Source organism: Haemaphysalis longicornis, unplaced genomic scaffold (genome assembly GCF_048455015.1).
Source record: "Haemaphysalis longicornis isolate Haplotype H1 unplaced genomic scaffold, Haemaphysalis longicornis Haplotype H1 scaffold_4, whole genome shotgun sequence".
NCBI classification, from domain to species: Eukaryota; Metazoa; Arthropoda; class Arachnida; order Ixodida; family Ixodidae; genus Haemaphysalis; species Haemaphysalis longicornis.
In genome coordinates, this window is record NW_027526361.1 from 185421469 (window position 1) to 185449058 (window position 27590).

The following is a 27590-nucleotide window of genomic DNA, read 5'->3' on the forward strand; positions in this document are numbered from 1 at the left end:
CTTTACAGGCGTGCTATGGATGCGCTCATTGGGTGTCATTCGTATATTGCACCAGTGCGGGACATGTCCTGCATTGCGTACCCACAAAACATGCATCCTTGGCGTCAATAACTGCAACCACGGTATATGAATAGGAAGCTTCGCAGGCAACAGCAAATGTCTCATCGCAGCGGTCGCGGTGCTGTCGACTTTTTATCCCGCGACGTGGTGCACCTCTTTGGCTTATCGTAATGACTGGAAACATTGAACTATCCCATATATGTGTGCACCCTGTAGCTCCTACGCTCCGAGGATTACGGACGCTATCTGCCAAACTTGTTCGAGTTGTCACGTATCCAGTCAACGTAGTTGGACACCTTGGTGTAGACTCCGGAGTAGAAGGCCCTGGCGCAGCCGCGGCCGTAGGAGACGATCCCGACCACGACCTCCAATCCCTTGTCCTTCTGGGTCGCGGGACCCCCGGAGTCACCCTTAGATACAAGGAGAAAGGTAGGAGAAAGCGATTACATTTTGGTAACATACCTGCGGCCAAACAACTGTACCAGATGTCGTCTGTGCATAAATTCCATTCCAGAGAAGTTGTGTTAGAACTAGACAGGTGGGAGTCGTGCTATGGTGTGTGTAAAATCATGAGTGTCTAAGGTGACTGCAGCCCTTTGCCGTCACCATCACTGTCCACTAGCGGTCTCGTAAAAATGTTTCTGGTGCAAGGCCAACTTGCCGGACGCATTTTAGTGGCAACCTTCGGGCACGTAATCCACATGTGCCACCCATATAACTGATCGAATACCTTACCGCTATCTATGATCCCGTGGTCGATGATCTTTGCAGGGCTGAACTATGAATTTGTTTATTGGCAATCGGGGTGTCACATCAGTGAAAAAATGCATCACACGAAGACAACAGTGAACACGACCACTCGACAGTAGATTTTATTTTATAGGTCTAGACATAAATTAGGCGTGAAGAAAGAAAATTCGAAAATTCGAACCCGCCGCGGTGGCTCTGTGGCTAAGGCGTTGCGCTGCTGAGCACGAGGTCGCGGGTTCGATTCCCGGCCGCGGCGGCCACTTTTCTGATGGAGGCGAAAAGCAAAAACGCCCGTGTGTTCGAGATTTCGGCGCACGATAAAGATCCCCAGGTGGTCAAAATTAATCCGGAGCCCTCCACTACGGCGCGCCTCATCGCCTCCGTTGCATCGGCGCGTTAAACCCAACAATCAATCAATCAAATCAAAGAAAATTCGAATTTATGTCTGGGTGCTTTCCTTCCGGCGTATGCTTGAATACATCCTTCGTGAATACCTAATAATAATAATAATAATAATAATAATAATATAATAATAATAAAACCTTTATTTTGTATCCTTTGAGATGAGGGAGGCAATGAATAAAGCAATACGGACAGCTTTACTTGCCCCCCCCCCCCCCCCCTTCAAGGGTTTTACAATATGAGACGTTCAAGTTTTAAGTAGCATGCAGGGCAAACATGAACCGCACAAGTAAAAGCAAGAAACATTACAAATAAGAAGAAGGAAAAGAATCAGCAGTCGTGGTTACAGACTTCTTTTTCGCGCTGTCATCGCAATACCAGAAACCCCGGCGCAGTCCCGATTCCACACAAGTTTCGATTTCCGGCCGCGGCGGCCGCATTTCTGATGGAGCCAAAAAGCAAGAACACCCGTGTGTACGAGATTTCGGCGCACGTTAAAGATTCCCAGATGGTCGAAATTAACCCGGAGCCCTCCACTACGGCGCGCCTCATCGCCGGCGTTGCATCGGCGCGTTAAACGCTACAATCAGTCAATACACACAGGTTTCGACAAGTTCAGGACAATATAAATATCCACAAGTTCGAGAAGCTGTATGGTTCATTCCGGCCATTGTCTCTTTCATATGCACCACTTCACCGAAACCTGTATTTTTTTTTTTGAAGCAGAATCCAAAAAGCCCTCACACCGCAACACCCTAAATAACCACCCGAACACTCGTATGAAATATTCCCGCTCAAAAAAATTCCGGCCATTCGTAGAAATTTTCTAAGAATGTGAAGGCGAAAGCCTAGTTGGAGCTTCTGTTGATCTGCTCTCACCCCTTATGTTGAACTTTTCGGTCGTGAAATTCACCACTTAACCGCTCCCTGGACGGATCCATCCGCAGCTCGTTCCGCTGGCGCACAATCGCCAGCAGCTTTTTATTGATCTGTTGTTGAATTTTATTAGAACTCCGCAGCCACAGCAGTCACCATTTGACCAACACGCAGGACAGCAGATTCCGAATTCAGTACCATTTCCTAGCCATCGCTAGAAGAACCTGTTCGCCTCCGTCGGTGCATTCAGCTCACAAGGCGGCTCGTACTTCATGTGCGGCAGCGGTCGGCTCTCCTTTTGTGCGGCTGTATCCATTTCCCGGAGCCCTCTTGAAACCCTGTGCCCGCACTGCTGTTTTACGTTTCTGGCGCCGATCCCTGGATCAGGTCTGTGGCTCCCACCACCAGTTTATTTCGACAAGCTTTTTCCGTACCTCACAACGCGCACACTTGAAACATTGGCATTTGAGGCTTTAGCCTTTTAAATGCAAAGAGTATCGAGGGCTGATTGAAGGCAGTGTTGTCAGCTAGGTATTGGGAAATACTTTTTCTTCAGAGTGCACATAGAACGGCTGAGAATGCAGTGAACGATAGTGTTTTTATTCTTATTCTAAATTATTAATCGATGCTAAATTTTTATACATCTTAAGATTCCTTCAAATGAACGTGTGCGAACACGGTAGCACACTAAGATTAGTAGTGACTTGAAGGTAAGCAGTTGACAGGGTCGGTCGGTCTATTCGGGAAAATGCTACCGCGAAAAGTGAAATAACAAATCCTTACCAGCAGTACAAACAAAGAATTAAACGTACCCGAATCGCCCCAATTCTTTAAAGGTGATAAATCTGCAGTGGGGGCGTACAGGGGTTCACTCATGTTAACTGCTCGGCAAGCGTTTCGCTCTGGGCGCAGGCCGTTGTGTAAACAAGCGGGAGAAATCCTGGCCACTGTTCGCGCTGCCCTTTAAAATGACGCGTTAACCTAAGGAACGCCGCTTATTCTTACAACCTCTGCCGCCTGCTGTTTAGGGGCCCGTACAGGGCATATTTTCCTAATAACGTACGATTGTGACGAAGACACTGGAACCGCAGTTTGAGCCTCCTTCTACATCACAATGGCCAACCTGATCCTGAGGCAACTGAATGGCAAGCAATGAGCTCCTTACCGAAGAGACGTAACTTCTTCCGGTTTACCTAGACGATTGTTTTTGGGCAGTGATGGTGTACTTAACCCATTCAGACAACACCTAAATTGATCTAGCTCCACCATATATTTTGCGGCCGTGGGAGAACACGGCGGAACCACCCACTTCTCGGCGTCCAAGTTGCGTAAAAAACGACACTACCGAGGGCTTTCTGCTCCCAAGAAATCCACGGGCACCGCTCACTGGCTTCGAATATTCTACTCATCCCGTGAGCAACAAGGCCTCTGTGGGCTGTGTTCAGTTCATCAAGTCAAGTACCCAGGCTTAGCGCTCTGCTAATGCCTCAAAAAAAAAAACGTAGACGTAATATCGGACCTTCGCAGACGCTGACACCCGACAACCTTCATTCTGGACGTCGCCCGCAGGGCAAAGCACAAGAGGACACAAATAGCCACAGACCTGATCCACTAACTCCTCTGGCGAAGACGTACCGATTGTGTACACGCAAGCAGCAAGCAATTTCTTGGCCTGAACATTAAGAGAGAGAGAGAGAGAGAAAGTAAAGGAAAGGCACGAATGTAAACCAGGCTACGGCCTAGTATGCTATCCTGCGTGGGGGAAAGGGGAACAATGAGGAAAAAGAGGAAAATAGAAAAAGAAGGGGAAAGGTACGAACAGAGCGTGGAGTGGTGTGCCCAGTGGTAGGACACTATAGACAAAAAATTTCAGACAGTTCGTAGAGAGTAGTCTTGCGCTACAGTCTTTTGTGCAATTCCGTCGTTTTGAGGAAACACAGGAGCGCTTTTGTCGCTTTGTCCGCAGACGACGGAGAAGGCCAGTGGCCCAGGATTGTCTCCCCAGAGAACGGGCGCCGAGAGTCTAACTTTCGTAGAGTCGCAGAGAGCTGGCTGCGTTCGGATGAAAACCGTGGACAATCGCAGAGGACATGTCGTATGGTCTCTGGTGTGTCACAGACATCGCACGCCTCACTGGCTGCCATTCCAATCAAATAGCAGTAAGCATTTGTGAATGCCACTCCAAGCCAGGTGCGACAAAGAATGGTTGCATCAGATCGTGGGAGGCCTAATGGGAGGGGGCGCTGAAGATGGGGCTCCAGGGCATGGATACGAGCGCTCGTGGACTTTTGGGTGCTCCATTTTGATAGCGTTGTCTCCCGAGCAAGTTTTCGGAGAGTCCTAGCGGCGTCCGTCCTGGATAACGGAATAGATATGGCTCAGTTTTTTGGTGTGCCAAGCGTGCGGCAGCGTCCGCACTTTCGTTTCCGACAATGCCGCAATGACTGGGAAGCCACTGAAAGGCAATGTGGACGCCGTCCGACGCAGGAAGAGGCGAGGCTAAGAAATGCTCTGCATTTAAAAATACAATGAAAATCCACTGACCATGGCATAGAGGCGTTGGGTGGAAAATGCTCAGGCTTCTTTGAAGGCCTCCGGCGTCGAGATCGGTGGCGCTGCCGCTGTCGTACCGTCGCAGCAGCCTCCTTGTGCGTGGAGTGATCCCTCACCATCTTTTTCAAGACAGCGACCTCCCTCTTCATACGTGGGCACTTCTTCGATGAGGCATCATGAGGTCCCTCACAGTTGGCGCACTTCAGGGTGCCTTCACTGCCGTCGCTAGCCTTGTGCGGCCCAGCACATTTGGGACATACAGTGGTGCTCCCACAGACAGCAGCGACATGGCCAATCTTCATGCACTTGTGGCACTGGAGGGGTTTTGGCACATATGGTCAGACAGCTGACGGAAATGTCCCACCTTAACTTGGGCAGGAAGGCTGTCGCCCTTGAAAACTATCTTCAGGCACCTGGACGTACCAATGCGGCTCACGCGTCGGATGACAATACCTTCATGAGCAGGTTTGATTAGTATTGGCAGGTCCTTCTCGGGGATAGACGCATCGGCGTCATAAATGACGCCTACTGTCGTGTCTCCATACGGAGTGTCATGAGCTCGCACTTTTATGTCTTGCAGTGACGTAATCTTCCGCAAGACCTCCAGCGCACTCCGGTGCTCCACGTCGATAGCCAAGATATTTGTCGGGAATTAATCCTGACGTCTTTGACTTCTCCAGGTACAGCGGCCTCGAGGAATGCGGAGACTGCTTGCTTGTTATGCATCCTCAAGTTATCTGTCTTCGCTTCTGGCACGAACAGTATAGTGTGCCCAGGGTGTCTAGGCACGGGCTTCACTGTCAAGGTGCTCGACCGCGAAGATGCCGTGAGGAGCCTTCTTGTCGCCTTTTTTCCAAGGTACAATTGAAAGTCATAGTCGGAATCACCGTCGCTGTGCGCTGAGTACAGCTCGGTGTCCTCGGTGTCCGTGTCAGTTGGGAGGCCGGCGCGCTTTCTGGAGGCGGCGCCTGCCGGTGGATCGACGTCGCACGGCTCCTCCGGGGGATCCCCGTCCATCACAGCTCAGGAAAAAGCGGTGAACCGCGGGTTGAGAGCAAAAAATACCACATAAAGTCGCAGACGAAAGAACCAGCATCCTACAGAAGAGGCACTTCGTCGTCGTCCCTGAACATTAAAACAACCAAAGACGCGAATGGTTCAGAAGCCTTCGATTAAAACAACCAAAGACGCGAATGGTTCAGAAGCCTTCGTGGACGCTGGGACACCACCAGAGCCCAAACCGTTTTTGTGGGAAGCTAGCCAACATGTTTCGTGCCCTGAAAAGCGTGAACCCTAAGTTCAGGACGCCCGGTGTTGTATACAGGAATCCGTGGGCCAAGTGCTCCTTTTCGTAGATTGGCCAGACGAAAAAATTACGCCCACCTCCCCTCGCGGGAACCCTGGTGTGATGCGACGCTGAAGGGGGTTCCATTGTGCGTTTCCGTTGGGTCGATTACTCGAATTGCGTGAGCAATCGTCGGGTAATGCGAGAGAGAGAGAGAGAGCGAGAGAGAGAGAGAGAGAGAGAGAGAGAGAGAGAGAGAGAGAGAGAGAGAGAGAGAGAGAGAGAGAGAGAGAGAGAGAGAGAGAGAGAGAGAGAGAGAGAGAGAGAGAGAGAGAGAGAGAGAGAGAGAGAGAGAGAGAGAGAGAGAGAGAGAGAGAGAGAGCAAGCGTTGTGCGGACGACCGTCGACTGAGAGACAGGCCGGAGCGCGGCACTCCGCTTATATGCGCAGCGCGCCCGGAGGAGAGGAGACCGCGGAGAGAGAGGGCGCTGCACATGCGCACAGCGCGCTTGCGCCACGCGCAGCGCCGCCCACCGGCGGAGTGAGAGAGCGCGCCACAGATGTTGGGGGAGAGGGCGCGCTATCACGGCGAGAGGAGAGGGGTGAGCGGAGGAGAGACGCAGCTGTGCGGACGCGGACGACGACGACGACGGACGCAGGACAGGGCCGCCTGCAAGAGATGCTCCTACCATTGTCGCATCTAAAAAATAAACCCCTCTGTAGCGCTGCGTTTGGCAAGGATAGTAAAATTAGCGGAGTCAGTGCAATTCGATTAGTGGGAAAGATAGTCTTGGAAAGTGTACCGCGAGGTCTGCTCTTTCACATTACTATGTTTATATCAGAGTGGTTGGAAAAGTCAAGACCAGGAAGACCATCTCCAGTTCGAAAGCACTGTCCGCCCCCCAAATCCGTCAAGTTAGAGCAACAAATCTCTCGTTGAATGCAGAGCTCACCTTACAGGAACCCCGACCTCCAAGTGGTGCCCTAGCGCAGAACATGCTCCTCCTGTCGTACAGAGAGCTGAACGTGATCAGCTGGCCGTACTGGTACGTGCAGAAAAGATCGCTGCCCACCGGAACAGTCACCAGCTTCAAGTCTTGCGAAATCTTGCCCCCTGTGTGTAACGGAGAAGGAATAAGTAGGCAACTCTGCTTTTTGGAGACGGAAAACTTCGCGTTCTTCGTAAGGCAGTATCAGTGCTTCGCGATGATTGACAAATACAAAGGAATGATAACTGTCTACACCACCGGGTAACTCAATAAGATCTAGGGCAAGACGTCTGCAAACAAATTTGGGTTTTATTTGCTTGCATAAAGCTGTGATCGGCGAACGCTGTACTGCGTACTCCACGATAAAATTTACGGCGATCGAGTCGAAAGCCATCAAGCCCATACACTCTCATGGACTTCGGTATTAGCTTGTGTAATGGCCACTCGGTGCATGTAGAAACTCTTTGCTGACATCGGGGTGTGCCGTTAAGGAGAACAAAAAAAAAACAAAAAGCAAACAAAAGGACAAGCCTGTTTCTCGTAACTTGTGGAAAGAAGACATCAGTTTCTAAATAGAACGTAGTAGAAAATATTTATGGCTCAAAGGCTGAAATGGGACTGAGGGCACCTACGCGGTCTTTGTGGACCCGTACTCTTCCCACTGAATTCAAACCCAACCGAGCGCCATGCTCCTCGAAGGCACCCTGCAGGACAGAACGAGCATCCATCCCTCTACGTCCCGCTCCTTAGTCGCAGATTACGGCCTATCTTATCCATGCATTGCGTTCTACGTCCTGTTTATTAGCTATATTTTGTTCGTCTCGCGGGCTGTGGATAGATGCTTTTGATTACATTAAGTGGCTTGCATTTTCCTGTAATAAAATTCAATTTTATTCTGTGGCTAAGATGTTTGGTTAATGTTAGTGCTGCACTTAGTAAACGCGTGCAGCACTGCAACAGCTACTCTACCTGGTTTACATGCCACGTGCCCTTAAAATCTGTGCACGATCAGCCCTGACTGATTGAGGCCGCTTCGCTGTGCTTCCTAGATCCGTTTACGTGTCTTCCTAATCAGACAGCTCCCTCTCTTTTTTTATTTCGTATCCTTTAGTTCACCTCAGAAAGAGACGCGAAAAATCACTGGAGCGGGTCAAACGCGATTTGTTGACATCGAAATAACTTGTGGGGAACGTCTGAACACCGTATTTGGCCACGCGCCCGGATTTTCTTACGCGAGATTTTCGTGCGCAGGAATCAAGCTTAGAAATGGCAACCATACGTGAACTTATCCAAAAGAAGAAATTCATCCACAATGCCCTAAGGTTGATGGAGTGGGTCTTCGTAACTGTGCTGGAGGGCTTCGTAAAACGTGTAGTTGCGATTATGGGAGTTTTGAAGCTGAACTGACCTCTATGTGCACATTTTTTTCTTCCGGCTGATCGTTCAAGAATCACGTTGAATTTTACATCCTTTTAAGAGAGAAACTGGAGACAGCGATTGGGTAACATTTTGTAATCTAGGAATTGTTTACATGATAGACAGTGCGAAATGGACAATGTCGAGCTTTGCCAGACGTCTCATTTTGTCTATGCAGCTTCGTGGACATACCTGTGGCATCCGTAGATATTTCGCGGCAAAAAATTAATAACTCTATATACTTAAACGCATTAAGCACGCCGCAAAAGCAGCCTGATGCACTTGCTATACCCTGAAAGATTGTTCTTATCATCATCACCTTCTTCAACCACACTTTTGCTTTCAGAATCTATTATGCAGAACTATACGCTGTCATTTGCAGCAAAAGCTCTGGCTACCTCGAACTACTACGCACACTTTATAATTCTTTTGTATTAAGCTTCTGGCAAGGGGAGGTATTGGTTGCATAAAGCCCACTTACAGCATACAAGTCTACCGGCACTGCCACAGTATTGCTGTACATTGCCAAGTAGCCTTCGGCGTTGCCACTTATTCTGTTAAGCAGAGCTGTTTGCTGCAGAAATGGACAACATTAGGAGGCTCGTGGAATATACACATTGGCCAAAGAAGCTAATGATGATAACGATATAAGTTTCTCGCAGCAGCCCCAAGTTCAAACAACCAAAGTATGCTGTGGCAAACGCGTTTTACTTTCTGTCGTTTTTCCCCAGCCGGAAGCGGTGATGCTTCCTTCCATGCGGTGCTTCTTGTCGGGCAGGCACACGGGGGCCACGTAGCCGTCGGAGCCCTCGAAGTCGAAGGGTTCAGCCAGCTTCAGCAGGGCGATGTCGTTCTTAGCCCCGTCCGACCCGAATTCTTCGTGGCGCCGGATGCTGGATACCTGTGCAGGATTTCACGAAAATGTATCTGCGTCGGCGATGAAGTGCACCTTGTGCTCTATTCGGAACCAAACGTACAGAAATTGGACTTAAAACCTGTTAAGAAAGTAAACGCGAGTGTTAAAAATTAATGCGAGTAGTGCATGTGTATATAAATGGCAATGGAGCTTGACTTTTTTGTCATTGGCAGAATAATGCGGAGTAAAAGTGTCCCCATCCCCTGCTGAAAAATGTATTCGTAAAGACGAAGCTCCAAATAAACTAACTAAAAGGGCTTCTACACTAGGCGGAAATGGTGATACGTCGGGTGGCCCTTAGTCATCGCATATGAACGACATGGTGCGGTTTTTTGTCACGTTGGACCCCTCCACATAGCAAGGTGCCACATACTGCGGGATTGTAGTGGCTGTTAGAAAATAAAAAAAAATAAGCTCCTTAGAAACACATTAGCTGCTGCAGAATGGCTTACCTGCGACGCAAAAAGCCATGCGTGCGTATAGAGACCAGAGTGCAAACTAGACCTTTCTTCGGCAGAAGACCTCGCCTGACTGTCATCATCCCAGCAACTGTGTTCACATTTCCTTTCCAGCAAAAAAGTAGCGCTTAAAGATTCCCAGCGCTACTTCGAATAAGGCTTGCTCACCACTCGCCGCAGCTGATGGTAGCCCCGGAAGCGGACCGTGCCGGGAGGATTTTCAATACAATCACCGAGCATCGCTTCAAATTTGACTGGGTTATATTATCGCGAATCCCTAGAAAACTTCCTCATGGTTGCTATTGCTGCAAAAACTGCTGTCTACATGTGTGGAGCTGAAGGTCGGCTCATTGTTCACCAGAACATATAGCGGTCACTGAAACCTTCAGCTTACGACACGCGTACAGCCGGCAAAAGGTTATCTATAACGCTCGATCGGCATGCTCCGGACTGCATGGGAAAAGCTAGTGAATACGCCTGGTTTGAGATAGGTAGAATGAGAGCATGCGTGGCCCGTATCAGCGCGATGGCTGTGTCCCTCAGCGCTGTGCCCATCGCCTTGGCTTCCACACCTTCGTTGACCGTGATGAGCGCTTCATGCCTGCGCAGAAAACTCCCGAATACTCCCAAAACAGAAAACTCCCGCAAACAAATAAAATAATTTACTGGAAGCGCCAGGAATCGAACCTGGAACTAATAGAGTAACAAAGCTACAGCCCGCCGTCTTACCGATTTATATACGAGCCCACGCGGAGACGGGGAAGACAAGTGGTGCACTCACCAAGCACATCTACGGGTTTAACCCCTGTATTCTCGCTGAATGCCACGCGATAGCGATTAAAGGAAGCTTACACCAACCCATGGCATCTCACTTCAAGTACGCCAATGTGCTAAAGCCTGTGGCTTCCAGTGTTCACGTAAAAAATCTCAGCTACTTGTCGTCCACCCTCACGCCAAATGACACCTCAAGGAACACATTCAATTACTCCTTGATGGCCAGGCCATCACTCCAAACCCCAGCATCAAGATCATGGGCCTACATCTTCAGTCCAACACCAAGAGTGACGTATCTTTGCAGCGCCTCAAACACAGCATAAATAATATCATACACATGATCAGACGAGTTTCCACCAAGAAGCGCGGCCTCAAGGAATCCTATACCTTTCGATTAATTCAAGCTGTGGCCTCTCGAGAATCACTTACGTAAACCCACTGTCTTCTTCTCGGGAAGGTGCTTTATATAATGATTAGAAAAATGCTTTATATAATGATTAAAAATGCGGTTGAGCAAGCCATTGGTCTTCCCATGAGTGCGTCCACAGAGAGGCTGCTTAGCACGGAGCTCTACAACACGGGGGAGGAGCTGATAGAGGGCCATCTTTCTATCCAGAAGCTCCGAATGAGCAGAGCTGTGGCAGTTCGCCGCATCCTTCCCTAGATCTGCTCAGCAGCACAGAATGTCAATCCGCTTGATGTACTCCTGGACGTTTGGCGACAAGAACTAAATATGCTCCCTTTGCTTACAAATATGAACCCCTCACACGACGAGGGTCGCCGACACGCATGGGCTCAACCGCTTAACACCACCCTCGGTGGGGATCATGCAGTTATCTACAAACACGCCACCCAACATCGAGGGCAGCAGTACGCCATCATCATGGCTATCTCCAGAACCAACCTCCTTGTTTGTGCCTCACTCAAGACCGAAGACATGACGGCAGCAGAAGAGGCAGCCATCGCCTTGGCTCACACTCAACCAGGGGTTCGTAAGGTAGTCCCCGATGCCCAAAAAGCCTACCGGAATTACCAGTCGGGTGTGGTGTCCTGACCTGCACTGCGTGGGCTAAAAAACCACTGCCCAAACGGTTCCATTCAGCTCATGTGGACACCCGCTCTTGCTTCCATGGAGGGCCATGAATACACCCACCAAGCCTGCACTTTTACCCCCCGTGCTATGGAGCTGCACGAGGACAGTCAGGCGCTTGGCTTGTTCAGGGACATAACCCTGCATTATCGCCTTCTTAGAACGTCCCTACCTTCACCTTACCCTGGCCTTTCCATAGAACAACAAACTACCCTACGGCTCATACAATCCGGCTCCTTCCCACTCCCGACGCGTCTTAACGTAATGCACCCGAATCGCTACGGCACCCAATGTAAATTTCGCTCAGAAGTAGCAACACTATGCCACATTATCGGGGTGTGCGACCTTAGCCCTGAGCACCCTCCTCTCTTTTCGTCAACTACCGAACAAGAGCAATGGAAGATGCTACTGTCCAGCCCCTCTCTGCCTACCTATCTTCAGCTGGTCGACAGAACACAGGCGGCGCGGACTGAATGTGGGCTCCAGTAGAGAAGGAACCACTCCCCTGGGCCGCACTCGGAGAAGTTCATAAATCTGAATAGAAGTATTTCCTCCTCCTTCTGCTCCTCCTTCGTCTTTGCCGCCGATCTCGTCACCTCCGTCCGTGACGGCAGACACGGAGAAGTGAGATCTTCTAACACCGCGTTTGAGCTTTAATTTTATATAAAAAGGGGTTTTCATTCATGTGCTACACCAATACAACTCAACCAACCACAGTTCATGCATCATGCATTAATTTAACCTTACTAAGAATATTTCTTTGGAGTAATAGAGGGTGTGGCTAAGTGCATTTCAATTCTCTCTGGTTTCACTATTTGTAGGGCGACGTGAGTGAATTTGAGTGACGTCGCATGGGTAATCGTTGTATGTGTCCTTTACAGCTTTGCTTTCCAACCACATTCACAGGGTGGATTGGCGCTAATTTTTAGGCTGCATTAGCTTTGGCGCAGAGCCGCTCATTCCTTCATCGTTCTGCCAATACGCTGCATGAGTAAGGCGTGTGCACGACTATGCTGTTTCTGCGCTCGGCTCTGCACATTCCTTCTGACGGGCTAACGCCACAGAACTTAATGCTCTGTGCAGTCGATCACGAACCGATATCTAGTCCCTCTAGAACACCACCAGCGATGCGTTTTTGGCGATCCCACATATACAGAAAAAAAAAACTCCTGCTTAAATTGCGTAGGGTGCAGCGAAAATAAGCGTTGCACGTAGCTAAGCGCAGCCAACGCTGTACTAACAATCGCTAATCTCCACTTTAGTTTCCCGGCCCGGCAGCGCAGGCAGCATTTCTCACGGCGAAAGAAGGTACGGAAGCCAAGGCGACGGAGAAAGCGACTTGGGAACCAGCAATCGCGCTGATGCGAGTCGCGCATGCTCACATTCTGCCGGTCTCAAACCACGCGTTATCACGCGATGTCTCCCGCGCATTGCGGAGCACGCCGCTCGAGCGTTATTGACAAGCCTTTTGCGACTGTACATTTGCGTAAGCAGCTCTTCTTTTATTTATCCTCCAGAATTGGGACAGTGCGTTCACATAGGAGCAACGCTCCACGGTTACAGGGCTTCTTACATACCATTCTCCTACAGGGCTTTTAAAATGGCATGCACGTTCCACGCCCAATTATTCTGATACACTAGGAACGCCTTAGTTAGGGGAAAACCTCTGGCTGGAAGCAGCGGGCATCGCACCGGGCCCGCTGTAATACCGGACCTCCAACAGGCCTCCTACGTACCGAGCAGAGCCATCTCTCCGATACAAATTTGGGTGTGCGGGCGGCCTATACAAAGTAAAACATTCGAAAACGTGACCACCCGTAGTCCAAAACACGGCGCGCATGGCTTCCGCCAACGATAAGAAAGCTCACCCAAGCTGTCGGTCTTGTTCTCAGCTAGTCGTATTTCTTCGACGCTAGATTGTCAATCCGAATGTTCGACGTTCACTACCAACAGCGTGTAGGCAGTGATAGTCGTTACAGTGAAGAAATTGTGCCCCTTTACTTTCAATTTCGAGTACTTTTTCATGTCGGCAAATGAAGAACGTACCCGGTAATGTTAACACTGATTTTCCATAATGTTAAAGTAGATTTCAAACAGGTTTATAACACCACATTTCCGTCATCCTCTCCAGTCGACTGGGTGGACAATGAAACGAGCAAGACATAAAGACTCCAGAAGATTTCGTTTCATGTAGTATTCACCTTGAGTGCTAACTACTGTCGGGCCGGCTTTGGTGACTCATTCGCAGGCGTGTTTCAGTAATTTTTAAGTGGCGTGCTAGAATAGGCCGAAATTTATATTCACACTTATAATTGCCTACACGACGTCGACTTTGCTTTACTTTTCGACAGTTCCTTGATTATTTTAAAGCTAAAGAACACTGTAACATTCTTAAGACGGAAGCCTGAATATTGCTAGCTTTATGTTCATGAAACACGATTCAGAGGCCTTGATAAGGGCCTGATGGATCGTGTCACAGATATATTTACATAAAGAAACACCTGAATTTAGCTAACCATTTCTTACCAAACAGTTTGCCAGAGAACAACTGGCTGTTCTGATGCAGTTAGCTGTAGTTGGTACTCACATTTCGACGCTGGTAATGACTCGTTCTCTTTCCAAGGTTTATGATACCAGCCACGACAGTGAAGCCATTGGGGAACCTGAAATGCCGAAGAATAAATGTAATATAGGGTACTGTGAAGTAGTAAATAATATATGATACAGCAAGTTAAGTATATGAACATAAATTTTAGCAATTTAAAAAATTAACATTCCGACTCTAAATTGAGCTGTTAAGCAGAAGTAAAAGTGGGAATTTCAATAAACGTCCTATAACCCGATGACGCAGCATCTTAAAAAAACACATCGATTTTACGTATTGCGAAGGGTTTAGCCGAGTTTTTCGCTCTATATATGTTTCTATATAATGGAGTTCCGGCCTCATGCTGGCCACACTCAAACTTTTTGTAGTCTTCGCAACGCAAAACTTCACTATAGATGTAGATGCAGAGCCAATGATCTTTATTAAAGAACACACTTCTAATATCTACATAGTACCGATGCGAAAAATTTATTGATTAGTATATTTTGTTTTAGCCGTAGCTTTTTTGGCTCCGGATTTTTCACGCGAAATCAACACCTATGCTTTGAGAGATGCCGTAGCAGGAGACTACAAATTATTTCACACTGCCTGGGGATACTTCACCTCAGACTCGATACACTTCCGTTTTTTCGTTGTTTTCATCAGAAACATTGACGTGTGGACGGGGTAACGACCCGTAACCTCGGGCTCAGTAGGTCGATGCCTCAGGCAGCAACCTACCGCGACGAGCACTCGCATGGACCTGAAGGGGTCATGAAGAAACGTACTAGTGACTTGGCGCTCTTTGCCCCAGTTGCTCTTGCGCCATATAAATCCAACCATCATCATCATCAAGACAAGATACAAACCTGTTCAATGCCAAGCGAGTAGCCTTTGCTAACTCACTGAGCTCCTTTCCAGCCACCGCAGACGTTTTTAACCAAAATAAGGCAGAAAAGTTACAGGACATTCACATATTGCGTTACGGCGACATAATATGGCAGAGGTGACGTAATAAAAGCCAGCTCTAAAAGCAGAGTTATCGTTTTATTAACTCCTCGTTAGCCTGCAAGTGAATGTGCCACTGCAATCCTGAAGTCATGTTTTTTGGTGGTGGCTTAGGCTGGCGGCCGCGAACCACCGAAGCAAGGTTCCGTGACGTCACAGAGAGATATTCGAACAGTACTGAACTGGGAAACGTCTGTATAGAAGAATGCGTACAAACACAAGCCTGAAGAGACCGTGTGGATGACAAAAATATACTTGCTGCATAGTTTATTGCAAAATCGTTTATATAATTGTGTTGTTTTAAGAAGATAAACTTGTGGAGTTTTCATAAAATAAATTGTGTAGGTTTCATGACCAATTCATATAATTTAGATGCGACATTTCGTTCCAACAAAACTCTATGCCCGGCACCTCTACAACGATTCAGAGCGTTAATGAAACGGGTTCATATGTCGCCCCTAAACCCACCTAAGGGGTACCAACAACCCTTATTTACGAAAAAAATATGGGTAAAATGTAACAAAGGCAATATGTCACAGTTAGAATATGCTGGTCTTTTGGGAAAGATCTAGCATTCCTGAGTCTCTAACCCGACGCCGTTCACGCCAAAACCCGTGGCACTTCTCTTTAGGCTACAAGGCCCCACAGCGGCGTCTTTGAGCAGTTGCTCAAGCGACTAGCAGGAGTCTTCGAAGCGAAGCACTGGGTGGCACGGGGGGCGGGCTCGTGCCCATCTTGGGAAGTAAATGCCGGTTTTTGGCCGCCATGGCAGCATTACACTGTACGTTAGGCCTACTGCTCTCGGTGACTACACCTTTAGTGTATTCCCATTCTGCCGGAAGGGGCACAGCGTTGCCGTGCGTTTGAACGACGCCGCTTGTAGTCGCATAACATACGTTCTTTTAAAACCGATAATGTTTTATTCCCGGATACACGAAGATTTCGCTGGCGTCATATCCATCACGGAAGTGATGCCAGTACAACGAAGCAAGTGGCCTGTAAAGGGTACACCCCTGCCCACAGGGTCTTCTTGCGGGGAAGCAACCTTTAGAACTACAGGGTACGTTAATTTAGGGTTGTTCATTTTCGGGTTTTATATTTAAACACGAAAGTGTTTTGTGGCGGGATAGATTAAGATTTCACTGAAGTCATATCCGTCACGGAAATGACGCCAGTACACATTTGCCGAAGCGAACCGCCACCAGGACGTCGCTCGCCAAGCACACCCACAAGACAGTCACCGACCCGCAAATCATGCTCAGCTGCAGACTTCGCTGCACATTTCATTTTCGTGTTTTACAGATTTTTATGGCAGAGGAATCAACCACAGTTCTTCAAGAGGGACCCGTTGCACCGCACGACCGCCTTACAGCAATGTTGGGCACGAACGAAAAAGAGATCGAAAATAAACATAATTCTGACCGACTTCTAAGGAGAAAACGGAACAGGGGGCGACGCCCCGCTGTATGGCCAGGAGAATTCTCATGGCCGAATTGAATGCGCTACACTCAATTTTGCATGTGCGATACGGAACCGGCATTTCAGTCTTAAAAATGCTTGTACATTTCTTTATTCTACTTTCGTTGAAATTATCTCATATATTTTTAAAGCAACATATTCAAGCACGAAACAAGGTCTGCATGACATAGGTCTGCATGACAGACATTCAAGCACGAAACAAGGTCTGCGTAAACTGCATGACATATTTATTAATGATATGTTTATCTAACCCTCATTTCGTCATCCCAAAAGAGTACCATGCTTTTCTAATAAGTTAAGTTGTTCCGTGGGACCAACGAAGAACGTCGTGCACCCCGACAAAGTATTACAGGTATTTTGCATATTGTATGGAGACCTGCCAATTTATTTCAGGCTCCGGAATACTTCAGTTTGCTTTGAATGTTAAATCGCGATGTGGGCGAGGTTGATGACCCAGCAAAAGACCCAGAAGTCAGTGGATGTTCTCACCTACGAACGCAGTGGGCTGCAGTCAGAACAATGGTCGGTTTAATGATGGCCCCGCCGCAGAAGTGGTAACCGTTCTTCTGCAGTGAAACCTGCAAGGCAGCGAACGGTGAGATATCTCATTGTATACGTGTTGTCGAACACACGTCCCTACCCCCAGACGGCCAACACTTGCTTGCCCGCGCGACAGTCATTTTAGGTTGAAGAGAGAGAGAGAGAGGGATATAAAAACTTTTATTGAAACCTCTAGGCTAGCGGGGCACTACCACCACTTGTGCCCGGGCGACCAGTGGGCGCTGCGAGTCTCCGTCCGAGCGACCAAGGGCTCGTCCCTGAGCAGGGACAGTGGAAGTTATGGTAGGGTGGGTGTCAGAGGGCCAGGCCCACATGTGGTGTTGCACTGTGTATATAGCGCCACAATGTGGGCAGAGGGGAGAGGGGTAGTCGGATGGGTAAATGTGATGAAGGAGGGCTCCGTTGAGGGGCGTTTCAGTTTGGAGGAGGCGCCACAACCGTTCCTCCGGGGGGTTGGAAAAGAAGCAAATAATTCCGGGAAGCCTTATAACCTTTTATGACTCTCAATGCGAAAGCCTTGCTGGACCTTCTGTTGATCTACTGTTGAAGTTTGCGCGGGCCTTTCTGGACGCACCCGCCACCAGTTCACGCCCCCCCCCCCCATGCCCCCCCCCCCCCCCCCCTGTACAGCTTGTTCCTGGAGCTCGCCACGGCCAAGAGCCTCCTATTCGCCCCAATTGATGCCTTCAACTGTCCAGGCGGCTTTTATTCCCTTCCATGCAGTGAATCATTAATGGCTCATTGTCCAATGTTCTGAAACTTATTCGGCAGTTTCAAGCGTTGTGTTGGCCCCGAACAGTGGATGCTTCACACGCAAAACCGCTTTGTTTAGCCGCAATATTGTGTGCAGTGCTCCGTCTTGAGAGTTAAGTTGTTAAACATGACTTCCAACGTTGTCGGAACGCTCTTTTATCTTATATCAAAATACCTTGATTTCTAAATATGGTGTGAGAACCAAAGCAGCCGGAACGAATGCCCAGTCTTAACGTCGTGGCAACGTAGTTTCATAGAAGACAGCATCGTGGTTATTATCATTGCATGGTAATGGACAGTTTTATTTTCACGTGCGTGCAAGCTCCACGTGCGTAGAACTTTCACGGGTGACCACTGCGCATGCTCAGGACGCAATTGCGCACAAGCTTACGTCTCGAGCAGGCTCAAAGATTCTATACCGGAAAGCTAGGGAAAACACCTTTCTTTCTTGATTGATGGTAGGGTTTAACTTGCCGACGCAACGCAGGCGATGAACGGGCCGTAGTGGAGTGCCGTAGATTAATTTTGACCACCTTGAGATCTCTAACGTGCGCCGAAATCTCGTACATGCGGGCGTTTTTGATTTTCGCCTCGATCAGAAAACCGCCCGTCGACTTTTCTTTTTCGCTCTCATAAAATAATATAGCGAAGTTAAAGACTGTGCTTATTCTTTGAATTCCTTGTGGTCCGTAAGTTTTAGGTGTGGCCTACAAAATTTTGACAAAGGCTGTGCGTGGTGTATTCGAATTTTTACGGTGTGGTGTTCAGGATGCTTACGTACGCAGAGTTTACCAACATGGCGGGGCCCTGCCCACCCGCTTCGCAGCGAAAACCGCTTCGTCGCTAATCCCTCGGTGCAATATCGTGTTCTAAACTGCTGATTTCGCCTTCAATTCAATTGTTGCAGGGGGCGAAAGAAAGTTAGATGGGCAGATGAGATCAAGAAGTTTCTGGTGATAAATTGGTCACAGTTGGCACAGGACCGGGGTAATTGGAGAATAATGGGAGAGGCCTTTGCCCTGCAGTGGGCGTAGATAGGCTGCTGGTGATGGTGATTATGATGGTACGTGTTGCACATTATGAGGCTATAGTTGGACGAAAAGAACGTTATTTTTCATTACGTCTACGAAACATTTGTTCAGTTTTGTGCTATACTTAGGGGCTTTGTATTGCAGTTCATACGTTCTGGAAATAAAATTATGGTAGGATAAAACTACGAATCATAATGTTGTTAGGATCGAAGGGGGTCTAAGTTTTCCGCTCGTCATTGATGACCCTCCATCTTCATTAAAATTCTAATTTGGCTCCCCTCCGTTCACCGTAGATGCAATGGACGCTGAGCAGGTAGGGGCAAGGGATACTGAAATTGCGCAACGTTGAATACGGCAGCCTTGAAAGCGGAGCGGTACGAATGCCACTGTCCGACACGCCGTTCTGCATCGCGGGAGATGTATGATGGTAGTTTTTGTTCTCGTGTTTTTTTTTTGTTTTTTTTTGCAGTCTAGGCTAAATATATGTAATTATTGAGTCACATAAATACTGTCACGAAGCCAGCAAAGGCGATGCAGTTGTATTCAGGGAAAACGAGTTTATTGGAGCGAACTTGTGCTCCAACTTGTTCTCCAACTTCTCTGGAGCGAACTTTGAAGATGCGGACGTGCTCCAGGTTCCCCAACCATTCTTCTGGGTCTTCAGCGGGGGCTTCCTGGAAAGATGGGGGTTTCCTGGGCTGCTGCAGGGCGATTGGCGACGTTGCCTCTCACACCATGGTGGTGGTTGCAGCGGTCGTTCTCTTGGGCCCTTCTGGAAGGCGACCGAACTCGGTAGGTAAACCTTGCAGTCAGCTGCTGGCTCTAGTTGGACTGGCTTTTCGGCTTCCAGGGGTCGTTGGGAGCATAGAGGATGCGTACCCCATACCTCCAGCAGACGCCATGAAGGCATAGGCGACGCAGTTGTCTTCACGGAAAATAACTTTATTGGAGCGAACTTGTGCTCCCCTAACAACTCAAAGAATACACAATTGGCGAAGCAGCAGTCAACAAAGCGACATATGCAGGCGAGCGTCTGGTATCGAATACCGCGTCGTCTGCTCTGCGGACATTTATCTCTCGGCGCCAGTGTTTATCGAACCGTTGACTTGATTCCAGAACACTGTAGATCAAGGAAGATTATTCTAGGCCAGTGACGTTAGTTCGAAGCACCCTCCCTATCAATGGAGATAACACGTGCGGCTAAAGAATTGGACACGCGCTTCACTTGGTCCACGGATAACACAAATAACAAAGCCCGGAGCAGCCGGTCGGCAAAAACAAAACAAAAAAACACAGTGTATGGTTTGTAGCATTATTCATTTATTTAAATTTTCTTATTTTACATTTTTATATATTCATCATAAATTATACGGGGTCCCAAAAACAAAATTACAGGATGCAGCGATCACCCTAGTACTTCCGTAAAGGGAGCTAAAAAACTGTTCCTAATGACATTACACATTTGGGAAAATAAAATAAGTCTCTAAGAAGGATATCAGTCTTCCCTAAACATGGCTTTGCAGGAATTGCTCTTACAAAAACCAGGTTTTCGGTTCCCGGCCGTGGCGGCCGCTTTTATTATTAAGGAGAAAAGCAAAGACGCCCGCGGATTCGTGATTTCGGCACACGTTAAAGATGGTCGAAATTAATCCGGAGCCATCAGTTACGGCGCACCTCATCAATGTGAAGCGTAGGCGTGTTAGGTCCCACAATGCTATTAAATCAATCAACCAACCAGGTTATCTATAACGCCTGCTTTTTTGCCAATTTATACAGCGGCAATGCAACGAGAACAAGGTAGCTTCCAGCCCAAGGTATTGCAATTTGGGGGTGCCTTGTCACTTCAATAAAATTCACTCCTATATTGTGAGGATCGCCTCATTGTCCGCCGCCGAGTTCTCTCCCCCAACCTTCGTCAACCGCTGACTTGCCGCCTGCCTGCTTCTACGCTGGGGCTGCAAAGACATTTCCCCGTGTTCCCTTAACTGACATTTCCCCGTGTTCCCTTAACTGCAAAGACATTTCCCCTTAACTGACTGTAAGCACGGAACGGACGGAGCACACGGAATGCTAAAACCCTCTACGGATCTGCGCCCGAAGCCGACGGTGTAGTCGGTCGGTGATCTTGCGTGATGACTGCCATGATGTGAGTAAATGTACCGTAGACTTACAAGACCGCAGAGCGCCTTAGTTCATGGCATGCCGTAGAGGGCAAGTCCACAATATTCAGCTTAACTGAATTACCCGCAAATACGTACAACTATCAGGAAAATAATAAGTATTTGTGACGTTCTAAGCACTTTGGCACTATGAAATGAAATTTCTTGTGGATTCAAGGCAAGCCAAAAAAAAACTGTTGCGAGCAAAACTGGCGTTGTTGCTCATCGAACCGTTCAAAATCTCCAGCGGCGTCACTTAACTGGCTTTGAAGACGCACTGAAGTGAACATTTCAAACTTCTGCGTTTGTTTGAATTGCATATACTGGCTCAAATCAATATGTTTTCATCATTTATCCAGTCGAGAGAAAGAGTATTTTATTTTTAAGGCGTCAAAAAAAATATCATGCGATCTTTTCGGCGGCCGCAACAACTAACAGCAATGGGTTGCTGCGGTTGCCAATCTTGCTATGTGATTGGACGGCGCCCAAGATTGGAATTCAAGGCAGTTTTAATTTCAGCTCCGTGCAACTACCACTGGCATGCGACATTATCATTGGTCGGACATTCTCTATGTCTCAGGAATGCGCATACCGTGGTTCTGCCATGTTCTCGGCTGTGGAATGGGTCAGATAAGTCTGCGAGCAGGGCTTAGAATCGTAACTTTGAATAGCCGAGGCTTACGCAGTGTCTAAACGCCCTTCGCGTCATCGGAGATGCTCAACTGTGGAACACTTCACCCCAGCCTTTGGAACCTGCCTGGCTCATTCCTGAGTGGTAAAAGGCATGTTCGTTGCAGGCCGACAGTCGACTGATTCGGCCCTCTCCCAGCTAGCAGTAGGTGCTTATGTGAACACCGCGCCAACGAGAACTCGCCAGCGCATGAGTGTCAGTCGGCAGGCAGTCTGCCAACGCGCTCTTGGAGCAGTGAAGGCTGCAGCGCGAAATGGCGAATGCATTAGACAAAACATTACTTAAGCACAAAACAAATCAACAAAATCAACAATTCCTATTGGGGATTCGAACTTAGTAATTGTAACACACTGCACGCAGTGTTTCAGACCACTCGGACATTGCCACAGAGCTGCCTGGGGTGGACATTGCGTAGGCTGTTTTTTTTTTGTTTAGTTTCAGCTGACCCATCACCTCAATGAGTATTTCTTGAATAACGCTTGAGTATTAAGCATTCCCCATATTCCCACGAATATGCTAGCGCTACCGACTTCGTTCTTTAGGCAGAAAAAAGCAATAGCAAATTTGAGGTCATCCTTCTGACCGCTGTGCTAGTTCACCGTGAGCCCAAAGCGCTTCTCGCACCCTTATTTTAAACTTTACTATAGGTTTAGGTTTATTTTAATTCCTTATTACCTATGCTAACTTCGCTGAATCTTCTCCAACCAATAATTGGCCCTATAGTTTGTACTAGCGTGCCAGTCGCACAGAAATACGGAGCTTACAGCACCATTGAAGCGAAGTCAGCTGCTTTGACTTCATCTACTTTACTAAGCTTGATAAAGTCTACAAACCAACAATCTAAAACCCCAATCTTACTGGCACGAACCTTGTCGTGGCTTAGCTTTAACTGACCCAACAAATACCAATGACCCGACGCTGTCGGGCGACTGACTCTGTCGGTGTGGCGGCGAGCCATGCAGTCATGCCAAGTCTGCCAGTCGGTAAACGAAACACGAAACTGCCAGTAAATGTAACACGAAACGTCATAGGAAATCGGCACAGAGGATGCAGAGAGGAGGGTAGCCCGTTGAATTTTTTTTTCTGATAAATAAAGTCGCGTAAACGTGCCCAGAGTAGTCGCACCATGGCCTTTTAACTCAAGACCTCAATATCCGCAAGTAATCCCACAATAATTACCAATAATTTCACTGTTTCTTTAAGGTACGTGCACAATGGGGGCGCAGTTCCCTGCCGCGCTCCGTTTGCCGTCATCGGCAGAGGCTGAAAACCTGTTTTTTCCAGGACGGCTTGTTTTGCTGCCATTTCCGCCGCGCCGCAGAATGCAAAGGTCAATGGGCTATGGTCGTTGGGATGAGGTTTACTCGTTAATAAATATAACATAATCGTTTACTCGTTAATAAACATAGGAAGAGTAGCGGCGCAGTGATGCTTGGTATTACCTGTTTCTACCGTTGCATACTGAGCGGCAACCATTCAGTCAGGCGTTGAGTTGCTCCAACGCTTATCTACTGTAGACCTAACAAAACGATGATATCTGAGCTCCTGACTCACATATTATCTCAAAGTTGAAGACAAACCATTATACGACCTCGGCACATGCTGCAGGCTGCCGGCTGCTGCAAAGAACGTACTGATCGCTCGGCGTGTGACACGAGGAGCCACCGGACGTTTTTATGAGGCACTGCTGCCAAAATCACGAAGATTGGATGCAGTGACTGACTAGCAAAGGACTCCCGTGCACACTCAACTATCTCGATAGCATGCGCTGGCCCGGGAGGTATCGCGCCGATAATATTCGTGCACCACTTACTTGGTCCGTTTCATTTTGCGGCCGCCTGTATTTTCGGCTGTGCGAACGTCACACGGCAGTACAGTGCATAGGTATGACCACGGTTTTGCTTACCGTCCACGGCAGCTCCCCTTCTCTCGCGCGCCATCCGCCGACGATTCTTCCCAGGGGCTCCTTGGCGATCCCGCATGCGACTGGAACACAAACCACAAAAACTGAATGCGATTGGACCGAAGTCCTGTACATTTTAGTTTCAGACGCCGGTGGTGCATCAGAAACAAGGTGAGAATTGCGTACTCACTTTCTATTCAAGCAGATATTTTACCATAACCCCTTACTTCGCTCACCTTTATGGCTCACGCTTAACTTCTCCTTCTGTCCGTTTCCTCGGCTTATCGCGGTTTCATCAGCACCGCTGAGGGCTGCATAGTCGTTTCCTGTTCATTCTAGGACTCATGATTAAAAAGCTTGCTTTTTGAACGGCGATATTTGAAGTAGGGACTTGTACAACGTAAGCTGCTGCTGGCAGTTTTGTCCGTCTGCCTGGCATGGTGGCAGAAGAATACGTCAAAAAATTTCAAAGACGCCTGAGCGCTCTTTACGTTTTGTGAATGCAACATCCTTAAGGTCTGATTGAAGACCACTGATAGTTCTTAAAATTTTTGCGTGCGGGTGTGTTATGATTTCACGTTTTATTGCGTGTCATGTTTTCACATTTCTGACTGCCTTGCACGTTTAAGATTTGGCGGTCCGCTCTCTTGCTTCATCTGCAGTGTACGTGCACGGACGGCCACGTTTCGCCACTGCCGGTGTTGCCTCTGCTGGTGATGTTTATGTCCTTAGCTCCATTGCGGCGTGAACATACTGCCCCACAAGCGGCCGTGCACATTGAAAACTTCTGCCCAGCATAATTCGACGCAAGTGTGAAAACTACCGGAGCCCATGCGCATGGTCAGGCGTTTCCTAGAAGTACGAGCTCTTTTGTTCGACGAAAGGTAAGCCCTTCTCAGGAATATCGCATTAATTTCAAGTCGCGCTTAATGGAGTGCGTCGCCGTCAGTAGCAAACACCAGTCGTTCAGCCCTGGTGTGTATGTTGTCAAGCCCACGTTCAGCCTTAAGGTGTGGTTAACGCTCACACTTACGACATTGAGCCTAAGGGTGCATCCAGCAAAATCCAAGTCACTGTTGAGGTGCATGCCCCGGTAACACATTCACTAGGTCCCAATGTTGTGCGAGGAACCTGGGAGCCGAACTAAACTCGTATTTCGGAGGCACTGCATTCGATTTAGATCTAGTCCCAAGTTCAATTTTTTTTCAACCAAGTTACATTACGTTTCTTCTCTTTTTTTCGTCGGACACTTTAGAAGACGTTTCGCCGCTTGACGCGCGCAGGCCTCGCCTCCAGTTGAGTCAGCCATTTAAAGCTTTCCCAATTCGAGGAGCGATAGCGACGCCACCCTGAACTGCCACCCGAATACTTGATTGATTGATTGATTGATTGATTGATTGATTGATTGATTGATTGATTGATTGATTGATTGATTGATTGATTGATTGATTGATTGATTGATTGATTGATTGATTGATTGATTGATTGATTGATTGATTGATTGATTGATTGATTGATTGATTGATTGTGGGGTTTAAGGCGCCGATGGTACACCTGGGCTATGAGGCGCACTGTAGTTTAGGGCTGAGGGGTAAGCTAGACCACCTTGGGATCCTTAACGTGCGCCGAAACCTCGACACGGGTTTTTCATTTTCTCCTCCATCATAAAAGCATCTACCGCGGCAGGGATCGATCCCGCGTTCTTGCACTCTGCAGCACAACGGCTTGGCCACTAAGCCATCGCCGGGACTATGCTAATCTAACACAACCAGCGAAAGCAAGGAAGGAGATCCAAGCTTTTTCATTGTCTCCGTCACTGCCCATTGTCCTCATCGTCATAACCATCACCCGATGGTGCACCAATGAACTACCAAAGCTTTGCGCTCCAATATTCAATCGTGCATCGGCCGGCCGCGTGGACCGTTCTTTGGCGAATCGCCCCAGCTAATCCCCTCTTGATGCTCGCCTCTCACCCCGTTCTTTTGCATCCGGAGATTCGCTTCCGCATTAATTTCTAAGTTCCGTACGGTTTTCCAAACTATATCCAACATGCCATTCATCCGACTAATTTGCGGTTCGGAAATTAGCAGCACACACGTCACGGTCGTGTAGGAGCCGTATACACTTTTGAAGCGGAGCTTTTTACAGCTCAGTTTGGCGTTGGGTGTCGCGTGAAAACGCGCTGCAGAAAAATATTACGCCATGGTTTTCACAAAACGACGGTGATCATAACAGAAGGCACGTCAAGCTCCTAAAGAAAAAAAAATGCTTCCCGTGGTCGAAATAGAAAATGGGTCCCTCGCGTTATTAAGCCGACGTCTATCCTATTGCGCCCATAAATCCCACATGGTCAGAGCAATTTCAATTTCTTACTTTGACTTTAACTCAGGTTGCATGGAGGAAAAATTTGCAACTTAACCCTCTTTCTCTTAGAAATAGGCTTTGGTTTTTTTGCTACTAACACTGGCTCCAATTTCTCTGTTAGAGGGAATGCGTGAGACTGGAGTAAAACTCACCTTCGGCTTTGCTTGGAGAGACCGCGTTGGCAGCGGCGGTAACGAGCAGCGCAGCCCACATGTCGGAAAGGCATCAGTGACAGCGCCTGCTTGCCTTTTGAGAGCACGCGCCGAAAAGCCCCGGGCAACCATCCCTTTCATAACTTCCTGAATTGTGTTTGGGCTCGTCGGTTCCGTGAGTAGCGCGTGCCCAACCACCGGCCCGCCCCCGCCTTTGTGCCCCGTAAGTGGAGCGTGAAAACTGCCGGCGCCAAATTTGATACACGATTCCGCGTGGGAAAGTGCCGGTCTCCGTTCGGGCCCGCTAATCATGTCTAACCATTAAGCAAAGGCACACAGCTGTGTTATGCGCTTGTGCACTGCTGATTATGCATGCTTTCTGAAAACAATATATCCGACCGAAGCCGGAAGAGGAAGTGTTTTACCATATCGGAGCTCGTAACGGAAGAACACCCCAGCGCATCTGTGTTCCCCGCACTGATGAGCGGTGCAGACAGCAATCGATCGAGCACTCGCTGTTTAAGATTCCGAAAGGCATGCCCTGGTGATTCAGTGATGAAGGCGTTTCACAATTAAGCACTATTTACCCTCAAGCATCAGGTACGATAATCGGCGGAGACGGCAATTATGTAGATTGAGACACACAGTAATATCCCAGTGACTTAAATTGACCCCTTGACTTCAACTTTCCACTGTCTCGTAGCCCAGTTTATAACTCCGGTGAGTGAAAGCGCAAGTTCACATTAAATTATTCTAAAAAAGCATTTTCGCGTGCGTAATTGCTAAGTTAGGAAGGCTACAGGGACACCAGAGTTTCAAAACCCAGCGATCTGTTAAACGCAGGAAATGCAATATTACCAAATTGCCGGGATGGCACTTACTACCCGAACTATTCAGCAGGGATGTTTTGAGCGCACCGCTATGCCACGAGATGAAGAAGTGGTGAACCGTGTCTCGTAGACCTATGCTCCCACATCATCGAGGAAGAAGCTGGGTGCGGGTCGCAGTCAATGCTGTGGCCGCTTGCATAGCGTTTCTTACAATATACACTAGAGAGGAATCTGGCGGTAGCGTCTATGCGGCGCACATCAAGGCCGTCTGTGTCGTCACGGACCGCCATTACATCACGCGCTCGCCTTAGTTTCGTCATTGGCTTGGATTGAAACGTTTTAGTGAGCGCAAATTTAAACAAAATGTCACAAAAGCGCGAAGAATAGTGTGCAATTATTAAAGTGGAAAATAAAACAGGCTGTTTTAAACTAAGGGAAAAGGGTGTAAAGCGTATTTTGGCCGGAACGTTTGTGCCTGCTATTTTGCTGGCCAAGGTGAAAGTTAC

General features: G+C 48.2%; 1 protein-coding gene across 1 annotated transcript; it reads right to left on the reverse strand.

Annotated features, from left to right (window-relative positions):
* On the reverse strand, positions 1 to 26315 carry LOC144180707 (trypsin-1-like). Its single transcript, XM_077708991.1, has 7 exons — positions 26255 to 26315; positions 23742 to 23821; positions 17130 to 17218; positions 14157 to 14232; positions 9043 to 9232; positions 6880 to 7040; positions 1 to 470 (listed from the first exon to the last, which is right to left on the reverse strand). The coding sequence occupies exons 1-7, from the start codon at positions 26313 to 26315 to the stop codon at positions 303 to 305; spliced, it is 825 nt and encodes a 274-aa protein (XP_077565117.1). The 3' UTR covers positions 1 to 302.
* Positions 26316 to 27590: the final 1275 nt, after the last annotated feature.